At 38.4% G+C, this 14,997-nt stretch overlaps 1 protein-coding gene across 10 annotated transcripts in view; it reads right to left on the bottom strand.

Annotated features, from left to right (window-relative positions):
• The window catches only part of EPHA7 (EPH receptor A7), a 269,519-nt gene that overhangs the window by 151,963 nt on the left and 102,559 nt on the right, over window positions 1–14,997 (bottom strand). For all 10 annotated transcript variants that reach the window (XM_040350116.1, XM_040350113.1, XM_040350111.1 and 7 more), the window contains exons 4-5: window positions 4,767–4,922; window positions 848–1,183 (exon numbers count right to left, since the gene is read on the bottom strand). In XM_040350116.1, coding sequence (XP_040206050.1) covers window positions 848–1,183; window positions 4,767–4,922 — 492 coding nt within the window. The remainder of the gene's footprint in view (window positions 1–847; window positions 1,184–4,766; window positions 4,923–14,997) is intronic.

Genomic DNA, 14,997 nt, shown 5'->3' on the forward strand with positions numbered 1-14,997 from the left:
ACTGTTTCCAGCGGAGATCCCCTCGTGTGTACGGGGCCTAAGGCTGCCAATTACAGTGTGTTTGTGCTGGTGCTCCTTCCCCTGTCACCTTGTTACCTTCCTGGTGTAAGAAATTACTCATGCGAATGGCAGAAGAACTGGGCAGCAGACAGAAATGACACTAATGCCACGTACACACGATCAGGCTTTTGCCCGGCCAAATCACATCGGAATTCCATCGGAAAAATATAGAACATGTTCTATATCTAAACTCTGATGGAATACATCGGGATTTCCGAAGAAAAAACTCAGATGGGGCTCTACACGATCGGAAAATCCTATGGAAAAAGTCCATTGAACTTTTTCCATCAGAAATTCCGATTGTGTGTATGGGGCATTAGTGTTCTTGACTGAGACAAGTACACACTATAGAGGGATATGCTTTGTTTATATTTCATGTCAAAGGTCCACAACCATAAACTATAACTAGATACTAATATTTATAGGTACGGTTGATCCAGAGAATATCCGATTGCCTCTTGAAGGGTCAGGAAGGAGTTTTTTTCCCACTGGAGCAAATTGCATTCCGATCTATATAGGGGTAGGCTCCTTTACGGCTTTTCTACATTCTTGCTGCCGCATTTTACTGCATTCAGTAGCAGCTCCAATATTTCAGTCTATCAGCATCCTCCATACTCCTCTCTGCAAATTATGCTTTCAAATATTATTACTACCTTTGCACACGATTTTAGCAGCCAGTTTAGGGCTACAGGCTTTAAACTAGCAGATAACACATTCTTATATTTATTTGCATAGCCTAAGAAAGCCTAAATATGCAGAATATTTAAATGTAATCATGAACACTTACCAGCTTGGCCAGTGGTGATACTGACTGCAGCAAATAACCTTTGGGATCGACTCAGGTCTGCCACACCGTTCACAGCTTCAACTTCGAATGTGTAGTTAGCATGAGCAACAAGGTCCACAACAGTTATGTAAGTATCTACTAATCCACTTTGCTGTGGCACAAATCCAACAGTATTTACACAGGGTACACATTCCCCCTGATCCCAGCTGCAGCGTTTACATATGACTCGATATGTAACATCATTTCTTCCACCACTGTCTGCAGGAGGACTCCATTCCAGGGTCACTGTTGTCTGGTTGATATTGTAAATTAGATTTTGTGGTGCTGAGGGTGGTCCTTTAAAAAAATAAAAATAAACAGAGAGAGAGAGCAAACATTAAAATAAATACTCACAAATGAACAGACAAAGCGGTAGAGAAGGAAACAGAGAAAATGTAGGGAAAATGGCATTCCCTGTGAAAAAACACAAAAAAAAGTCATCAAATTGTGGACTCTATAGAAAAAATATTTACAATTGTGCAGTAACCAGACTATTTTTACAGCTATACTGGATCGCAGCTCAACTCCTTTGATGTGGTCACAAAATTCCTCTGTGCAAACTAAACTGCTGGTTTGCATTAAACTAATCCTCCAGCAACAGAGAAACACAAATAACAGAGCTGTGTAACAAAAACTTTCATTAAAACTGTGAAGAGGGAAATGTCAATATGTAACATTTTCTTCTTAAAGAGGAAGTGAAATTATAAATAAAGCAACAGCAAAATGCCCCAATTCGCCCTCATCATCACTGTATTATACATAAACACCCCTCTTCAGTCTGCACAGGATCAGCTTTACATCTCCAAATAGCCAGCACTACTTTTTACAGTAGTGCACATGTGATATTTATGACCATGGAGGATTATGGTATTCTCATATGCTTGCAAAACCTGTTAGCACCTAGGAGATAGGAGATGCTGCCTAAGTCTGAGAAGCCTGAGAAAATCCATAAATCTCCAATTTAAGTTCTGTGTTTTTGTATAAAATGGGCAAAGGTACATTTGGGATGTAGAGTTTTTTTATTTTATTTAATCATTTGAAAACCTGTTTAATTGTATCAATTATTTGGGAGCATTTCCATTGTCTTAATTTAAGATTAAAATTGGTGTTTTGTAGTTGTAACACACTTTCTAATAACATCATATAAGGCTGCCGAACGTACGTGACATATGACAGCACTAAAATATAGTCGTAGCTCATAACTGATTGTATTCCTTGCTTCATTAGGTTCATATGTGACAATCATTTTGAGAAAATGCACTATGCAAACCATATTCAGAATCTTGACCAGCTAGCATTTTTCATTATAAGAACACTTCCTGTCACACATTTCCCTAAGGTTTCAAATACACAAGCACCGAGTACGCATATATTCACACCAGGTACATCCATCCTCTATTTATGTCAACTGCCAGAATTGGGACCACCTCTGTTCATTGGTATTGGAAATGAAGGTTGTTATATACACAGAACACAACCCTAAGCAGCACGAGGATGCATGGCAGCGAGTACAAGCTGCATACATTTGCATCTCCAAGTGTGCCCTAGAGCTGACATGAGGTAAAACAAAAAAAAAAAAAAAAATCTGCTGCACCAGCTGACAGACGTAAAAGGAAGAGAAATATACCAATGTCAACGTGTATGGATTTGATGCCCAGACACATGAGGTCTTACTATTGCTTCCAGATATTGTATATATTGTTAAATGAAAAACAGTTCTTAAAGAAAACCTTCCCTGAAATGAGCATGAAGACTACTATTGCTAAAGTATCATTCTTTAAATGCTAAGTGCCTGGCTGATCCTCTTGCTTTAGTAGTTTTAGTAAGATTTACTAAAGGAATGAGGACTGTTTACTTTGTAAAGTGAATGTTCACTGAGCTTACTAACCACTTGCTGACTAAGCCTTTTCTGGAACTTTTTGTTTACAAGTTTAAATTGGTATTTTTTGCTTGAAAATTACTTTGAACCCCCAAACATTATATATATATTTATTTATTTATATATATACATATATATATATATATATATATATATATATATATATATATATATATATATATATATATATATATGTATATATATATATATATATATATATATATATATATATATATATATATATATATATATATATATTAGCAGAGACCCTAGAGAATAAAATGGCAAATGTTGCAATATTTAATATGACACTGTATTTGCACAGTGGACTTTCAACATTTTTTTTGGGGGGGGGGGGGGGATACACTTTAATGAATAAAAAAAACAAAAAACAAGACACTAAAGTAAGCCCCATTTTACTGTATAATGTGAAAGATGTTGTTACGCCAAGTAAATAGATACCTAACATGTCATGCTTTAAAATTGTGTTCGCTCGTGGAATGGAGACAAATTATGGTACTTAAAAATCTCACTAGGTGATGCTCCAAAAATGTTTACAGGTTACCTGTTTAGCGTGACAGGGGTTCTAGAATTATTGCTCTCGCTCTAACGATCGCGGCGATACCTCACATGTGTGGTTTGAATACCGTTTACACATGCAGGTGTGACTTACGAAACTGTTCGCTTCTGCGCACAAGCTCGGAGAACTGGGGCACTTTAATAATTTTTATTATTATTTATTTAACTTTTTATTTTTACACTGCCCATTTTTTTTAATCTAATTTATTCCTATTACAAGGAATGTAAACATCCCTTGTAATATAAATAAGTATAACAGGTCCTGTTTATTGAGAGATCTGGGGTCAATAAAGACCCCAGATCTGTAATTTACCCTTAAAAGCAAAACAACTAATAAAATAAATAAAATTACACTGACTGTATAAATAAATAAAAAAACATCTCTTTAAGCCCAACGTCGGAGGTCCCTCTGATCCTCCAAGGGCATACAGCCAAGTGGGGGTATCTTACCCTCACTCGACTTCCTGCGTAGCCATCAGCCGCATAAGATCGGTTCCAGGCTTACTGATGGCTTCAGTAGGCTTAGGAATGACCCGGAAGAGGCGGAGGAGGGGGACACCTATCCTGCTGCCTCTAAAAGTGATCCTGTGGTGAATCCACCATTGGGATCACTGATTCTGATTCAACCCAGAGAATAAAAAGATACCGGGGTTATGGCAACCAGCTGCTACTATAGTTCTGAGAATTTTATGACACATTTTTCCTAAGACTTTCCCTAAGAACTTTCATTCAAAATTCTATCCATTTTTGGCCTGCTTAACCCAAAATAAGTATGCAGCTAAAGATTTTCAACTTTAATTTTCCTGATTTGCAAACTTGTTCAAGGACAGTGACTTCATAGTGCTGATGCCTGTGTAAGAGCCAGGCAAATATAATTTAATGGAGTTGCTCAGCAATAGCAATCCCGTTGTTTCTCTTTTACTTTAAAGCAATACTTGCACTTTTGCCAGAAAGATGATTACATTGTCCTTTCCCTTTTCACAGCTATCGTGCAGTGTTTTGGATTGGGGTGGGAGGCCTAATGTAATTAGTGGACCTTACTTTTTAGTGAAATGTCCACTTGAAGTAATAGTGATAGTTTTAGAGATGCTAAATTAATGGTATTCCTTTGTAGTTCTACTCTAAGCACATAAAGGCATCATCCCAGTTTGGGCTTTTTTATTGCCTTGAGAGAAATCTCATCTCAAGAAATGCGAGTTACATATTCATTTTTTTGTCTGCAACAATTGCCACAAGCAAACTAATGCATTCAAGAGAAGCTTATAGTGGAGTGTATAAGCATAAGCCTGAGTCTTTTTCCCACTGGAATGTGACAACTTTCATTAGTAAATATTCTGAACATATGACATCTCAGATAACTGGATGCCAAGTTATAATCACTTACTGGCTGATTAAGCAATATCATTTAAATGAAGAACTCACTTGTACAGGCGATATAAGGTGGATCAGAATGGGCTCGGTAATAACCATCTTCACAGTCACAACGGGATGAGCCTTCCCTGTCAGAGAAGCTGTGTGCTGGGCACCGTGAGCATTGCAAGTCTTGAGATGACGATTTATAGAATCCACGACCACATGCTAAGAAGGGGGAAAAAGACAAGATAAGATATCTACTGAAAAAAACAGCTCTCTGCTGGATTAAGGCTTTTTTTGCAATGTACTTAAATACATATATTTTTAGATATATAAGGAAACTATTCAAAGTTTTGGTACTTATAAAATGCATAATCACGAATTAGTAAAACTGCACCAAGTGTTCCACAAAACACAAAATATATGTCTTAAAGTGATACTAAAGCTTTTTTTTTTAAAATAACAAACATGTCATACTTACCTCCACTGTGAAACTAGTTTTGCACAGAGTGGCCCCCGAACATCCTCTTCTGGGGTCCCTCGGCAGCTCTTGTGGCTCCTCCACGCATTAGATAACTCCCTAGGAGAAGTGCTCTCCCGAGGGGGTTACCTTGCGGGTGCGCTCCTGAGTCATTCATTTGGCATCCACAGACGCCAGATGTATGACTCGGCCCCACCCCGCAGCAGCGGGAGCCAATGGCAGTGCTATGATCAATCTATCCAATCAAAGCCAGGACTCCATGGAGAGAAGCACGAAGCGTCACCGCAGAGGAGATACAGGGGCTCAGGTGAGTAAAGCGGGGTGTTGGGGGGCCGGTGACTGCCAGGTGTCTTTTCACCTTAAAGCATAGGATGCATTAAGGTGAAAAAACACAAGCCTTTACAACCCCTTTAACTGTGCATGACCAGAGGTTTGTAACAAAGCCCATCTTTAGAATACACATTTTTCAGCTTTGCATAGGGCAGGCAAGTTAGACCCTCTTTTTTTTTCCTTTCCAATTAAACAGACTTCCTAGGCTTTAATGCCGAATTCCAATATGTTAAGATTGAAGTTTTTTATTTTAAATGCTGGCATATCTATATATTTACATTTTCTTTTCTATTCCAAAATATATTTTCCAGATGGAATAAACTTGCCTAATGCAGTCCTATCCTGACCTTTACCCCCCAACCTTCCAATTACTGCAGCAGAAGTTATGCTAACATGTCATAAACATCCCAGTTAAACAGGTACCAAAATATAGGCATGCATCTAGAAACCAAGGTGTGCTTTATATTTTCACTCAGAAACAAAGTTATTATCATAAACATGCAAAGGGACTATTAAAGGAGTTGTAAAGGAAAAACAATTTTTGCCTAAAATTAATGTCTGCAAGGTAGACAGACAGACTAGTGTAATGATTATGTTAAAAAATGAGTAAATGCCTATTAAATTCCTTCATCTATATCACCTCCGGCGTTCTAGTTTTATGTTCTCTCATTCACTTCCTGGTTTGCATCGCTCGTTCATGTAAGAACTACATTTCCCAGTATGAATTGCGGCACGCCCAGTAATTCAAACCTCCTTGAAGTCTCTAACACGTAGAGAGCATCCTGACACACAGATGTAGTTCCCAGGAGGGGGTGAGGACGTTACTGACCACCGCAGTAAAGCCTCCCTTCTCGGTGGTGAGTAACAATCAGACAAGCAGGAAGTGAACAGAAAAGGGAAGAAATAGAGCAACTTCTGAGCAAAAACGAACAATGAGGAAGTGAAAAGAGGAATGTCTGCAGGTAAAGGATGCTTATTATGAAAAAAAATGTTTTCCTTTACAACTCCTTTAAATGCAAAGGAGCCGACATTATCAGGTGCCCAAAAATGAGGAACATAGAGGTGGAAAAAGTGTTCCTAAGTCTAGGAGCCTCCTGGTAACCCACATTTACACTAACTCAAGTTAGTGTGTCTGTTTATAGGCCTTTGTGTTTAATGATGACATCATGCACTGCACAACAATATTTCTTAGAAGTGCTGCAATCATTGTTCATTTCCTCTTACTGGAGAAAAGGAGCCTGCTATCTAAAATAGTTATAATGGCCAAGCACTGATTTGGCTAACAATGCCCTGTATAAGACGCTTGGCAGCATAAAGCACTAAAAAAATTGACAGGAATGGTTGCAAAAAAAATTGACTGTTTAATTTAGAAAAATAGAATGGTTGGAGATGGGCAATATTGTAGCTTTGTAATCAGTCAGAGTGTGTAGTTCTAAGATCTCTGACAAATGATCTGTTCTTTTATGCCCATCTCTGCTCTTCTGTAATTTAACATAATCATATTAGCCCACTGTTATATCACATCATGAGAAAGGTCCAATTTGCAGTTAGTGTTTTTTTTTATTTTAACAAACTTCTTTCTCCTTGATCCTTCCAGCACCCAAATCCATAACTCTGCCATAATGTTATAACAAAAAGGAAACATCTACAATTGTTTCAATTTAACAGAAGATCATCATTGTGGCGGTTAGCCAAAAAAAGGGAACAAAAGCTCAGACAGAATAGTTTTATTCTCTTTTTCCATTTATATTCCTTTAAGAGAGAAAATCCATTGTCAATGTTGTGGTTAAGGGAGCTGCTGGTGAATCATGAGAAAACTATTTGGTGAAGCTAAAGCAATAAGGGTCTAGCTATTCAGCTTTCATTATAACTTGGATTAACATGTTAGGAAGAGAATATTACCATGTGGTCTCCTGAGGTCTGCATATATGCATGTTTCCTTACCAAATACTAAAAACGGTAAAAACACTGCAGTGACAATGGTCTCCTTAAAAGGAATTATTTTGCCTCATATGCCCTTCAGAGGGAAACAGACTACTTGAAATATTTTGTTGATTTCAGGCATTTCACTTTGATATTTTTATTGTCACCAAAACAAGTATGATGCTCAAAGATCAAAGAAAACATTACTTTGACAGCCAAACGCTAGAGGTTGCAAACAGATAGATTGCTGTATTTTGTTAAACTGAACATATAAAAAGACCTAGCTAAAGACATGCTCATTTAAAAATAATAACTTCAGGCAATTTATATTCATTCTACAGTATAAGGTATATCAAATCTGGAGGTGATCCCAGTGGTATATGAAAATTAGCTGCAGACATTTATACTAAGACAAGACTGTGACCCCAGGTTCCTGCAGATTTTATCCAATGCCCCCCACAAGATTTACATTTTCAAACATTTAACACAGCTAGTGAACTGCTGCAGCTTAGGTTATAAAAATATTTTCTGTCTTCTGTATTCAAATGAATGCTTCCCTTTTTTTCCAATGACCTCCACTCATCATAAACCTCATCAAGGCTTATCATATGGAATTTCTCAATGTGCCTATGGGATGACAACACTCTACAAGCAAAGTGATGATGTCCCACTATTTTTACAAGGCTGCCAATTCTCATCTAGGCCTATTCTTTTTTTTTTTTCTTCTTCTTCTTCTTCTTCTTCTTTTTTATATTTAGTTTATCATTTATTCTTCATCTCGTATCTTTCACCATTCATTCTTCACATAATTTAATCATTTCCGCTTTCACTTTTTCTTTTTCAACCCTTTCATATTATTTTCATTTTCTATTTTCTACTTTTCTCCACCTCATTCCTTATTTTTTTTGTGAATGAATGAATGACTTGTATAGCGCTACACATGCGAACTGAATCGCCTCTAGGCGCTTTTCCAGCCAGTGTCTGCTAGGCTGGTGCGGTCATTTTACCCCATAGGATCTCGACGCGCTTTGTATTTATTTTTTCTCATTTTACTTCACTATTCCTCTCCTAACAGCAAGAACAATTAACTGCACACACCTGACAGCTTTTTATACACTTTGAGTGACCACCAATGATGCTTAAATACTCCCCACATGTATGGGATCTCTGGGGGGGGCAGAGCAAGACAAGTTGGGGGCTGAGGTTGTCACTCTCATTACCACTACAGGACTCCATGGATGTGCGGCACTAGGGATTCCTTCATCTTTTCCCCTAGTCTGGTAAACATATGCTCCTGCCGTACTAGCTTGAAGCCGTGTTACAGGAAGTAATACAGGTACAAAGACAAACAGCAGTGGTACCAGAGGTGGGTAGCAAAGAATGGGTAATGCCAGTAATGACCCAAATCAGCCATGTACAAAGGCAGCTATTTCACTCTCTACAATTCTCCTTTTTGCTTTTGAAACGCTTTCAGCCAGGTTGATAATGAGGGAGTCGAATGCCTGGCCTGCACATCAGCACTGCGGTCACATTTGCTAAGTGAGGGATAGAAACATTGCAATACTAGTCAGTACCAGTGTGCAAAGGTGTATTTGCTTTGGAAGAATAAATCATGTTGGGTTTCCGACATGTGTGGATCTTGACACGTTATGCTAAAATATTTGTTTAGTTCTTTGCATTTTAGAATGGGGTGTCTCGAGCTTGTGCAAAATTTTAAAGGATGCCCTGACTGATAAAAAGATTGAGAAACACTGACTGATCTAGATAACACAAATAATACATTTGATTGAATACAGACTATCATATAGGGAAGATCTGACAATATTGCAATAACTTGTTTAATTATTTTTCAAATAGAAACCTATCCAAAAAGAGCCAAGCTTATTTCAGCATTACAGAGTGCTACAAATGTCAAAGCAATAAAGTCACTGTGTTGAAATGTCATTTATTTTTCAAAATGAACAAGTAAAAAATGCCACATGCTTGCAGTAGTTTAGATGTCAAATGTAAATTTAGACACTTGCTTAGGTAAGGCTCTTTGAAAGAAACACCTGGGAGGCCAACAGGGAAGCAATGAAAATGAAGTGGAAGCTTTGCATAATGCATTCGTGTTGTATTTAAGCTTTATTTGGCTTTCTCAGGTTATCGGACTAATGCCATGCTAAGTATTCACATTAAGATATATCCATGTAAGCTGCAGAGACTCACCTCACTAACTGAATATCATAACGTCAGCCAACCTCATACATTTGCAAGAGAAGCCATGTATATTTATTAGAACTTTCATTTCATCACTTGGAAAAGGGAAAAACATGCCAAATCTAAAGATGCTTCACAAGATAAAAATTAAAGAAACTCGATGCTTTGCATTTAGTTTAAATAAGCAAATGTCACTGCTTGCTGATTAAACACCACATATTTTGTGTATTAGAAATCAGACATTACTAAGAATTTAAAATGACACATTAAAAGTCTATGCATCAAAAAAGCACCAACAAATTTACTAGGAAATATATACATCGGTTAAGTCAATAATTTGGAAAGAGCAAAAAATGGGAACCTGTTAGCTTATGTAAACTTTTTATAATAAATAAAATGCTATTACTTTTTTTAGCCAGAAAACTCTTTTTTGCCTCCTTGATTTAGCTTCACTTTGTTACAGCAGACTGGCTTCCCTAACTCCTCTGGGCCACTCCCTGTCCACTGAGAACACTTCACAGGACATCACTGGACCGAGTAAGGCTGGCCAAACATTATACAATGTTCTTGTACAATTTTCATTTAGATTTACAAAACACATATAATATGAGGTTAAACCTAAACACTTTCAATTTGTATTCAATCAGGCAGGCCCTTGCATTACATAGTTGAAGGTAAATCTAAAAGAATTTGAATAAGAAAATTGTACAATGTATGACCAACTTACGACAAGAAAGTTAAGCCCCGTACACATGGGCCAAGCTGGCATACACATTGTTCCATGTGTATGCCAGCTGATCTGACAGACGAGCATACTGGAGAACCAGCAGCCGACCAGCTCCTGATCAGCACTCTCAGCAAATAGCTGAGAGCGCTGATTGGAGTATTCTGGCCAGGGGGCCATCCAGCACATCTCAGTGGGAGAGATCACTGTACTCTTGTGGGATCATTAGTACAGCGGCTCCACCTGGAGCTGACAGGTCTTTGTTTTTTCGTTCAACCTGGAAAAAAAAATAATAGTGTGTACCAGGCTTTAGTCCTTTAGTTACATAGTCACATAGTAGGCAAGGCCGAAAAAAGACACAAGTCCATCAAGTCCGACCTATGAAACCAAGGTAAGGTAACAAATGTAAGTAAATTAAAGAGGAACACAGATTCCTATGGCCGCCTTAACTATAAGCTTAAAGTGTTTGTTACCCTATAAAAAAAAAAAAGATCCTGTGCCCTTGAAGCATGTTATACAGCACAGTGTCTGTGCTGTGCAATTTGGCCTCTGTATCACCTAAAAAAACAAGCTGATCCTGCCTGGCTATGCCCTCCCTTCTGTAAACTAACCACTGTAAATCATGGCTGCTGATCCCTGACACCATGGTCAGTTTATGTGCCTCCGTCATCCACAGCCCTGTTATCTGCTCTCCTGTGTTCTCCTCCCCCTCCTCTCCCTGCCAGCTCTGTCCACTCCAGGATCCTCCCTTCTTGGTGCAATCAAATCTATAATATAAGCATGCCATTATTATATAAAGCTATGTGTCTCTGTGCCTGTGCTGTATAAAAAAGATGAAGATTATACCATATTTTAGAGCGTCTCCAGGCTCTCTCTCCTTCCAGGCTGACGTCAGCAACCGTGCTCAGCCCTGCCCGCTATAGCTGTCAGCTGGGCAGAAGAAAGAGCAGAGGAGTCACGTGAGGACCGGGAGCCGCTCTGATATATGGTATGATAAAGCACAGGCACAGGGGCACATAGCGTTACATAACAGAGGGGGTGGAATGATCATCATATAGTGGGTTAACAACCACTTTAATTACTGCTGATAATTTTTGCTGCAAATAAGCATGACCTTTTCTTTTAGACTTCATGTACACAGACATTTTCAGGTATGTTCTATGCCTTCTTAGCAACTGCAGCGCCCAGGGAGATAAAGATGGCATGTACTTTACACACTGCCATTCAAGTGAATGGTTGTTTGTGGCCATAATCATGTAAACGATGAGGTTTCTGTGCATAGGCATTTTCCCCCACATGTGTGTGGAATGTATTTCCCTAACCCTGTTTACTGTATGACAACCTAAAGTTACCAATCAGGTTTAAAGCAGCATTAAACCCAAAAGCAAACATTTATTATATTGCAGAATACCAATTCTTAGATATGATGTCTGCATTAGTTTCCTTTTTTAGGTTTTCTTTCTTGTATTTTTATCTGGTGATTTAGCCAGTAAAGCCAAGTACACATAATCGCAAAATCATAAAAAAAATACTGCTTTTGAAGTGATTGTACGATAATCTGATCGTTAGTGCACAGGTGTCATCCAAAATTTTACTAAAGGGTTAAAAAGTTTAGTTTCAAACTTTTTCTCATACGATAACAGATTGTGCGATTTTCCTGTAATCAGTACAGTTTTCCCCAGAAAATACAATACACATACATTACATCACTTCTGAATTTTTTTTCTGTCGTACGAGAATTTTCGTACGTTAGTAACCTATTAGTTATGAGACAGACCACATAACACTTGGAGGGTGTGCTTAAAATAATCAGCGTTTATTTATTTATGTAAAACCTTTATCCCAAAACGGAGTATTAGTTGGAGTTTGGCTTCAATGTGTAACGTAATTAAATCTGCTAGTACTTCTAAAGCCTCGTACACATGATACAATTGTTGGCAAGGGATTGTCTGTTGACAGACTGTTGTCCTAAAATCTTAGGCTGCATTCACACCTGAACACGGCGTATTGTACCGCGACAAATTGCGGCGTTTTGTCCCGCGATTTTCCGCGACAAAACGCGGCATTTTTTAGCCTACAATACGCCGGAGGGGTGATTAACATTGTTGGCTATGCCCAACGCCGAAAGCCGCCTGAAAAAAAGGGTCCGGGACTTGTTTTGAGCTTCAGGCGTTCGGCGTTTCGGCGTTCGGCGTGGAGATGTGAACCATCTCCATAGCCGACAATGTTAAATCACCCCGCCAGCGTATTGCAGGCTGCAATAGCGTCGGGCGTAAAAACGCCTAACCGACAATTGTTGTCCAATTTTCCGCCAACAAATGTTGGATGACAGGCTAGTAAATATTCGGCGACAATGGTTTGACGTCAGATTTTCTGATGGTCAGTACACAAATCTGTCACACAAAAGTCGAAAGTATAAACACGCATGCTCGCAATCAATGCTCACCAAACACAAAATTAGCAGAAGGGGCCCAAGGTGTATAATACAGGAGATGTGTTATTGGTCAGATCACCAGGAGAAAAAAGAGGGGAAAAGCCTAAAAAAATAAACCTAATACAGCCACCACATCTGATGATTGGTAAGCTGCAATATATAACATTTTTGGTTTTGGGTTTAATACTACTTTAAAAACAAAAGCAAAATTTGAATACGTTATTGGTTGCTAAAGGCTTTTGTACTTTGTACATTTTACTATTCACTTTTCCTCGGCAAACAAAATACGTTTTGTTTTTATTGAAGCTTCTTATATAAAATGTGTGCTGGTATAAATCTGACAAGCTTAATTTTGCACCAAGATTCCATCAAAATTAGACAAAAATGTGCAAGCAATAATGTTTGTTAATGGATGCCCTTGCAAACAATCTAATGTGAGCAAAACCTCAGGAGTAGATTTTGCAGACGCATGCACACACACGCACGCACGCAGACACAAACAACCTTAACATCTTGTACATTTTAATTCTCAAAAGAAATGTTCACAGATTCTGTGCGATAAAAATAGGAGAAACAGGAGGGGGGAAAGTATTACAATATGAAGAAGGAAGGATGTAAATCAACAGAAATTTGTTCTATCCATTTATAACTATGAATTAGAATACTGAGAATGTTAGAGCTCAGGTGATTTCACGCTGTATAGAAATGATACTTCTAACCACATTTTCTTCATTGTGGATCATTTTGTATACATAGTACAGAAATTAGATGTCATTCTGTGTTATTACAAGTTGTTCCTGCTCACAACGTTATATGGCTACATTGCTAAAGAGACAGGAATTTTGTTGAAAATGAAATTTCAAGGTGACCGCTACGTTTTTGACTAGATTAAAATAACATACTGTATAAATACACAATACACAGTCCATGCAGGGATGCTTTTTAACTTTCCAGTATACAGATAAATGTCAGTATATTACCCTGCCTTGATACTACTTGTATGTGAATATTGGGATGTGGTGCCATGTACACAGTACACACATACCAGCCCATTAGTTACATTGCTAAATACACATACAAGGTTTACACACACTCTCCTTCACCTATATATGGTATTTAAGTGCAGTCAACACACTTGGCAATAATCAACAGGTTTACAATAAGGATTACTGACAATTGTTTGTTTGTGAGGATCTGTAGATAACGATGGAGCACTCTGTGGGGTGATTTAGCAAGTGTAAAGAATGTTCACAAATAACATTTCCATAGTGTGTTAAATAATTTGAAATAGTGTTAAATTCAAATCAAAGTTAAGTCAAAATATTATTTTTTTAACTACCTAGCACATGACTAGGTATTAAAAGTGATCATATTCATTAAACTAAGTGAACATTCACTTTGCTACTGCTTTACTAAATCAAGTTCAAAGAACTGTTGTCCATATTGGAGCTGTATTTTGTGAAGATTTAACAAAGATATGCTGAATGTTTATCAGACATGAACAACATTGTACCATGCTAAGCACAAAAAATATTACTGGTGACAGAATAGGAGATAGCTGTTAAAATTGGTTTCTAACTTGTAGGAAGATCTTCCTCTACAGGCAATCGTCTTTGAGAAATTGGGTGCGTTTCTGCACAAACTATCCTGCCTCTGCAATTGGGATTTAGGACCAGCCTGGTTTGTGTGATAAGGGTGTCTAGATCACAAGATTGGCCACCCAAAAGTGGAACTTCCGCTCATTTGTTTCCTCCCCCCTCCGATGACACAACTGCCACCTTTTGGGGGGGGGGCAGGATACCCGTCTTTGACAGGTATCCTTTTCCCACTTCAGGAAGCCACAACCAAAGATATTAACGTCACTGGGAGGCTTAATCCTCCTCCCCATCGCCAGGCTAGTCGGAGAGAGGAACAGAGCCTTGCTCATGCACAGTAGGGTTCCTGGGGTGAAGCCGTAAGGAGAATTGGCTGAGGCCTCAAAGAGACTATTTGAAAGTGAACTGGGCTTCCAAAGGAGAATTCACCTAATGATGAGTGTTTCCCATACAATCTTTGAGATAGCACAAGATGCATGCTAGAATGTATAATCTAAGGCCCCATACACACGAGAGGATTTATCCGTGGATACGGTGCAGCGGACCGTATCCGCGGATAAATCCTCTCGAGGATTTGCGCGGATTTCCATGGAGTGCACTCACCATCGAATCGA

The sequence above is a fragment of the Rana temporaria genome, chromosome 4, assembly GCF_905171775.1.
Source record: "Rana temporaria chromosome 4, aRanTem1.1, whole genome shotgun sequence".
Classification (NCBI taxonomy): Eukaryota; Metazoa; Chordata; class Amphibia; order Anura; family Ranidae; genus Rana; species Rana temporaria.